General features: G+C 35.5%; 1 protein-coding gene across 1 annotated transcript in view; it reads left to right on the top strand.

Annotated features, from left to right (window-relative positions):
- RGS12 (regulator of G-protein signaling 12) overlaps positions 1-7,948 on the top strand; it is a gene marked incomplete at its 3' end in the record, with an annotated part of 60,771 nt that overhangs the window by 9,736 nt on the left and 43,087 nt on the right. Inside the window, exon 2 of the mRNA XM_009703755.1 lies at positions 5,327-5,446. Coding sequence (XP_009702057.1) covers positions 5,327-5,446 — 120 coding nt within the window. The remainder of the gene's footprint in view (positions 1-5,326; positions 5,447-7,948) is intronic.

The following is a 7,948-nucleotide window of genomic DNA, read 5'->3' as shown; positions in this document are numbered from 1 at the left end:
TCGTTGTCAAGGATGCTTGAACAGCTAGCAAAAATCTCGCATTTCCTTGACCTCTTGTACTGCAAGAGCCACCAGTGTCTTCTCCATGCTATCTCCTTCCTGTTCCTCCAGCTTTAAAACTGTTGTATCAGAGAATAGGAGTCTTATTTTTTTGTTAGTTGTATCCAGATATTTGAATGAGAGGACAATATATGTTTAACTGAGAGAGACACAAAGATTATGTAGTACAAAATGGAAATTTCAGGTTGTTATGTGTGACAATTTGTTAAAAAGCTAGAATACTTGATAAGTGCATTTGCTAGAATGTGAAAGAGCATGATACAGTTCATGCTATAGATGGGGGGTTCTTTAAGCTAATTGAAGTTGTTTTCTAAAGGTGTTTAGTTTCTTTGGGTTCTGAATAATTGATAAGGTTTCATCAACTTGCTTCTGTGCACACAAGCTCCAGGTTAGAGTATCGTATTGACTATCATAGTTTCACATTGCATTTCTTTGGTAGTACCAACTTAAAAGAGTTCCTGTCATGCTCGGGCTGGACTTGGCAGTGAGCATCATCAGTTGTGTTGGCATGACTGTCTGTGGATCTGTGTTAGAAACAGGATTATTTCATTTTGTAAACTATTGTTAGTGGAGAAGAGAGGGCAGCCTGCTGCAATTTGGGAGGTGGCATGAGTGATCAGAGGTACATGCAGAGTCCTTAAGCTACCTATGTTATATGGCACTACTGCCTAAGTTGTTTATCAGTTAAAATTACTTCTAAGAGCCCATCCTTTTTCTTTCTGTCTTTAAAGATCTAGATTTGTGCAGGTCACGTTGTACTGGATGATTTTTGATCTTTCTGTCCCTCTGTTTGCAGTCTAACTTGAGTCATTTTCCACTTTCTCATTTGTACTTTTCTTGTACACCTTTCTTGTTATCAGACACAAACTGTTCTCACTTGGACACATTCACAAACTGCTGCTATATCAATCCTCCTCTGGTGACTTTTGTTTTTAATGCTTTTCTTGTCAAGTAGATTAGGAGGTAGCTCATCCACAAGGCCAAATAAACAGGTTAAAAATTAAATTAAAAAAAAATACTGTATTTGAAGGGAAAGAAAGGCTATAGTTTGGTCAGTGATTGATGGTTATTTCAGGGGAATGTATTTGCACTTGCCATTTCCAGTTAGCCTAAGGGAATGGGGTGATCTAATCATGTATTTTAAAAAAATTATGCAGACCCATTCATTGTCCTTTCTTTTCTCTTATGATTATACATTTAACTGGTATTTCAGTCCATGCTAGTTCATAATTTTTACTTTGTTATAAGAATAGAAAAAGGAATGGATTTTTTAGAGCATCAGTATGTTAATTCCTTTAATCTCTTGTTGTTTTTCTCTCCATCTGCAAAACCATAAAAGGATAAAGGCTTTTAGAGATACGTTCTTTTGTACTTTTGCCATGATAGCAGTAGCAGGGTTCTAAGTGTCTGTATTGAAAAATGCAGAGGATGTACTGCTGTTGCATATGCTTTTCACTAATCAACTTGTTTTCACAAATTTCAGTGCTTTTCTGTTTGTTTCTGGATTCCGAAAATGAAGAGACTTAGTGAAGTATCAGGTGGACTTCGGTTTCTAATACTGTTCTGTGGTAGAATTTCTTAGATTTTCTTGAGTATATAGACATTTTTAAGAGTTTTCTTTTATAAATTCAGCAACACAGTGTTTCTGGAAGAGAAACTTTAAGATATGATAGTAAATAGTTCTAGGGCTTGTAGGCAATCTATATTTAAAAACATCCATAGCCCAATGTTCATATAGCAAATTTCAGTGTTTTAGTTTGGCAGCTAACAGTGAATGAAACAGCATTTTCTTGATCATAGTGTACTGTTTTGAAATTTTTTTAGGTTCCTTTCATGGTTTTTAGTATCTGTTTAATAGTATAATAAAGGCTTTTAGCAGTATCATAATTTCTTTATGGCTAACAGACTGCAAAATTTACATTAATATCAGTCATTGTACTAGCAATCTCTCGTTCCTCGAATACTGTGGATTTCTTTAGCCATGCTGATTCATACATTCTAGTTGCAATGGCTGTTCTCTCTTCAAGTCATGGATGCTTTTATTTCCAGCTCTTCAGTGTCCCGTGAAAAACATTTGCCAAAATGTTGCTGCTATTTGCTTAAGCTACATGATTCTTTATTTGCGTGTGTGTATGCAAGGCAATTTCTTTTAATTGATCTGCAGAAGGAGGTCTGCCTTCATAGTCTGAATGTCTGGAATAGAGTCAAGAAAACATGAAAAGGGAGACTTCTCAGCACTATTACCAGGCAATCAAATACTTTGTGAATGGCTGTCTTTTTTTTTTTTTTTTTTAGTAATGTCTTCCTTAATTTCCTAGATTATTAATTTGATTCTTCAGAGCAAGGAATAGATTTTTGTCAGCTGAAAACGTTTCCCTAATTGCAACTGTTATCCAAATGGGTTGGGGAAATGGTTAGCTCAGTGAATTTTTATATTTTGTAATCGTTTCTTAAGCACCCTTTTATTCTCGGGGTCTTTTTTTTCCTGCTGTTATCTTTACCGTTCCATCCATGGCTCAGTAGTGACTTTTGTATAAGAAAGTCAAAACTCATAAATAAAAATTTTGATTGGATACTAATTTACTGTTCTCTTTTCTACTACCACACAATTTGCAAGTAGGTTTTGTCCACTCTCCCTGTTTCTCTTTGTTATTTTTCTGACCACAAATAGGTAATCAGCATTTACTTCTAAAATGGGGCATCTGGTGATAATTAATGTTATCTAGAATTTGCTTCTCAGTGGAATCTAATTAGACTTCAGGCTGTTTGTTCCTCTTCCTTCAATTTGTAATGTTACTATTTCAAAAATTTTTTGAGTGTATGTTCACTAGTCGTATGTCTTAGTCTCCCAGAATTGTATACAGCAATCTCCATTATTTAAACATACACTGGACAGTTTATATTCTTTTTAGGCTGAATTAGAAAAAAAAGTGAAAATGTGTTTGTTGTTCAAAATAGATGTGGCCACTATTGATAGTTTTTTTCCTTTGTTTCCTTTCACCAGTTTTCTTTTATGAAAGATGAAGTCCTTGGAGGGATGCATCTTGTTTTGAGAATACATGAAAGACCATTAACCAGAATCCATACTATGTAACTATTTAATTACTTTCAAAATACCAGTTGTACTCGCACTAGTGGTGTCATTAATTTCACCAGCTTTAGAATTTGCTGAGCTGTTTGTAGTCAGTTTTTTCACTAATTTACAGATTGAAAATTTTAAAATTGCAAAAGTAGCGTGGTCATATTTGACTAGTAGTGAAACCTAGTAGTTGTACACACATATTCATGCTGTTTTAACAGGAACATACTCATACAAGAGGAGCCATGTTAGTGTTTTGATTATGTTATGCAGTAATAGTAATGGATACTACTGAATTAAGTCAGAGGTTAATGTGGAGTTCACTGTTTGACACAGATCACTGCATTAGGTATTAGCTTTCAGTTTAGACAGGAAAGACTTCTGTGACTGTAAGGTATGAGCCAAGTGTGAACCACCTCAGTGGTGCCTGCCTGGATGAACAGATCATTTTAAAAGTTGCTCAGAAAGACAGGAACTGTCCTCATTCCAGAGGGTGCTATCTGTGAACATTTACAGAGAGCAACTTTCCTGTCTTCACATTTAGTTGATCATTTTAACAAAAGCCATCTTAGCTTGTTTATACTGCACTTTTAAATGTTCTCTTAAAAACCTTAGAAGCTAATCTCCAGTTGCCAGATTTCCAGTTTTCCTTGGCAGAACCTGCCCAATTTTCTTTCTCAGCCAATAACCCCCCACCTTAGTAAACTGAAAATTGGGAGGGAAGGAGATTTCATATGAAAATGGATCACTTTTAATACTGAATGGAGAATTTGGAGTCTCAACCTGTTGCTGTGATGAACCCCGCTATGTACTTTGGATCCAGATTCCTGTATGCTGTGTTATGTCTTGACATTTCTATCTGTTGTGAATACTGGTGACAATCAGAGAGCGCTGTTGCTGAAGAACAGTGTTGAGTCCATGGGAATAAGCAAACAGGCAGACATCTTCTGTTGGGTACCTTTTCTTTTATTGTGGTAAGGAGGCTGTATAATATTCTCAGTGCTCTTCTCTACTCTATATGAGTGGTTGTTAGCATGAGATTTTAAGAATGTGAAATTTATGATTGGTCTTTTGGTTAATGTGACATATATAGACTTTCGAACAAGTGATCAAAGGGATACCAAAATATTTCAGAATTAAGAGCACAGCAACTTGCCCAAAGGAAGAAACAAATATAAATATAAAATTTAATAAATATTACAAAGCTGCCAATAAGAAATTATGAAAGTAATAATAAATATATTTTTAAGCTTACAGTGATGAAGAAAGATACTGAAATGCAATAGGAGAAAATTTACTCTGAATTAAACTCCCATTATTTTCTAAAGCATAAAGGCATCAAAAGACAGGGAGGAATTTTCCCCATGTTGAATGTTACAGTGAAAGGGATCCAAAATTTCAGGCACATAATCACAAGTTTTCATAATGTAGTGAGTTTATGTACATCTGCTTAGCACTAGTCACTGACTGTGTGCCTACTCTTAGGTTTAAGCTTACACTTTGCCATTTGGCATAAACTAGATATGTGCGTGCTGAGCCATTGTAGCTTAAGTGACATCTGGTGACTTTTTAAGGAGAAAGAGTATGATTATGGGGAAAAGAGAAAGCCATTAGATTGAATTATTGCAGCACCAGTTCTAGTCATGGAACATCCAGGTAAGGTAGTTTCTTTCCTCATAACAGAAGTTCCTGCATTTTATACTGTGTGATTTTAAAAGTTGGGATTCACAGTAGCGAGTTGGGTGAGATGATTTCTAGGATGGTGGTTTCCTATAGAAAGAACAAATGTTTTGTCATTGTAAACATTTTCCAGTTAAGACAGTAGAGAGCTAGGATTGTCTTGCTTTTAATTAAGCTCTGTCTACTAATACTGACATGTAGCATAGGCACATTTTAGCAACTTAACTGGTGACTCATGTTTATACAGTAACTTAATGTTGAATATTCATGATATTTGACTTGAGACTGGAAAAGTCATAACTAATGATTTTAATGCATGATTTTAGAGAGGCATGGCAAGTGATCAACTTTTCTTGAAATTGTGGTCCCGTTACAGGTTTGCAAATCCATCTCCTTGGAATTCTGTACCTACTGATGCTTAAAACTCAGACAATGTCATTATGATCAGCAATGTACTAAAATTAAAGAAGTAAAATAATAATAATATGTATTTTCTGTTTTGTTTAGGGTGCCAAATTTGGACATCCAATAGGATTAAATCAGGCTCCCCCCCCACGTTCTTCTGTTCGAAGATCATTTGGAAGATCTAAGCGATTTAGTATTACTCGTTCTCTGGATGACCTTGAGGTAATTAAATTTCACTTGAAACTTAGAAACTTAGAATTGAGTCCTAGAGAGGAACTTACAGTAGTTAATGCTGATCATTAATGAAAGAAAGTAAGTAATATCTGTGGTGTAATAAAGTTACTAATCATCATATGACATTTATGTGAGAGGAATAGAGATTTCGGGCATCACCTGACTTTTTCAGTGTTTCTTTAATAGTTTACATTGATGCCAGCAGCGGCCATTCTTTCTGTGGGGAATTTTGACTTTATTTTACCCATACAGCTGGACATGTAAAGCAAAACAATACAGTTTTGATGATCAAAATGTGCATCATATCTTAGAAATCATTGTATCGTGATATCACATAAAAAAATCAAATGCTCATTGTGTTATTTTTTTCATTCAGCTGATGATCATTGCATTGAGAAAATTTTGGGAGGTTAAATTTGTTGCTGGACCAGGCTCTTTACATAACTGCCTAAGAAATTTCCTCAGTGGCCAAACCTTACTGATTTTGGTGAAAACAAGGAATGAGAAGCCATCTGAATTTAAAAAGCTGCTCCTCCTGCTCTGCTGAGAGCCTCCCTCAACCAGCTGTAGGACTATGGCTTCATTATATCTTCTCTTCTAGTGTGCTTCCTTGTGAAAACCTGACCTATAGTGATGGAAGGTGAATGGAGATATTTTTCCCTTACTCCTTTATCATGCTTATCTGGAAGAAGATTTGTGGTTGGGGAGAAACAGAAATATGTGCAGAGGTCTTGGCATAGGAACCATGGAACATTATACTGCTCTTCAGCATGGGAGGGAATGTGACACACTGATTCTCTAAATGGGAAGGAGGTGTTTAAAAAGCATTTGAGATGGGAGGAGGAAAGAAGGAGATATTCTGAGTTTCCTGCCATGGGAAAATGTAGGAAGAATGGCATTTTGTTGACTCTGAACTAAAAGAGAGGGGAGCTCAGTGCGCTGGATTTTTAGGGAACAGAATATATGGAAGGAGCTTCTGGTGTGCTTAGGGAATGCAGGTAGGAACTGTAATTACTTATTTCTCAGATGTTTTAAAGGATATTTTTCATTGTGGTCTATTTCTATCTTGTCTGAAGTTTTAAAATCTCTTGCTTTTTTTTTCTAGCCATGGAAAATACTTCACTTCTTTGCACTTATAACTTTAATACAGTAAGGCCATAACTAACAAACATGGAAGGAGCTTCTGGTGTGCTTAGGGAATGCAGGTAGGAACTGTAATTACTTATTTCTCAGATGTTTTAAAGGATATTTTTCATTGTGGTCTATTTCTATCTTGTCTGAAGTTTTAAAATCTCTTGCTTTTTGTTTTCTAGCCATGGAAAATACTTTATTTCTTTGCACTTACAACTTTAATACAGTAAGGCCATAACTTTAACAAACAGAGCAAGATCCTCTGGATAAAGCTGTCTGGGAATGTCTAGCTACATCTTTCTTTGTCAGGAAATGGTGATTCTTCTAAATTAAAAAAGCTTGCTACTATGCATTACCAGTTTTGACAGAATTTCTGGTCACAATAAGAGAGAATCCTCTCAGAATATCTAAGAGCCTAGTACTAGTACTTCATGTGCAAGAGGAAAAACATAGTTCACACCATGTTCTTCCAGATTGAAATTTCATATAGATTTATGCACATCTCATATTTTTGAGAGAGTGTTTTAAACACCAAGGATGCAATTTAATTTCTGTTGTTGGAGCTGTTTTACATTCCATAAATATTCATTAAAATAGGGACTTGATATTTTCTGTTAATTTCAGAAAGATGTCGTAGTTACTGGCCTAAAAAGTAAATTTTTGTCTCATTATGTCTTAGTTGGTATTTGTTATGTATATAAATTGAGTAGCACCGACAGGAGGGATTGAGAGGCTCTCTGTGTTACCCATTGTGCTCCTAATTGTTACAGCTGTTACTTTGGTTGGGGAAATGTACATTCTAGATCACGATATGAACTGAACAAAGAAACAATGTGTATTAAAATCTGTGTTTGGATGAATGCTCTTTATTACATGTAGCTATTTGGGTGTGGACTGCTCTCTGTCAATTGCTCCTTTTCACTTTGAAATCTCTTTTTTTACCTCTGCGTGCCATAAGAGAATGATATCTTAGCCACTAGGAGAAATACCAACCCAGAGAAGAACTCCAAAAACTTCATAAGTGAAAGTAAAATAGTGTTGAGGTGTTTTGATTTTGGTTCTAACTTTAATGTTGCTGCTGCAGCACTTTCCCCAAGTAGTAGTTGTAACTAACAATGTTGTTAGTACATGTTTAGATTATTTCAGGCCATCTATTTAGGGTTGCTGGAAGATGAAATAACAATACCAGGAAATTCTTAGAGACTCCACCTTTGGAATAACGATCATGAACATGTTCTATAGGCTACTCGGCTGCTTTTGTGTGCTTTCCAGTTATATCAGCAGAATGGATAAGATACTAACCCAAACATGAAGTTTGAAAGTGAATATGCTTCTCTGAGCTTGTGGGTTTGATTCCTG

The sequence above is a fragment of the Cariama cristata genome, unplaced genomic scaffold, assembly GCF_000690535.1.
Source record: "Cariama cristata isolate BGI_N322 unplaced genomic scaffold, ASM69053v1 scaffold197, whole genome shotgun sequence".
Taxonomy (NCBI): domain Eukaryota; kingdom Metazoa; phylum Chordata; class Aves; order Cariamiformes; family Cariamidae; genus Cariama; species Cariama cristata.
This window is presented reverse-complemented; position numbering and strand designations above follow the sequence as displayed.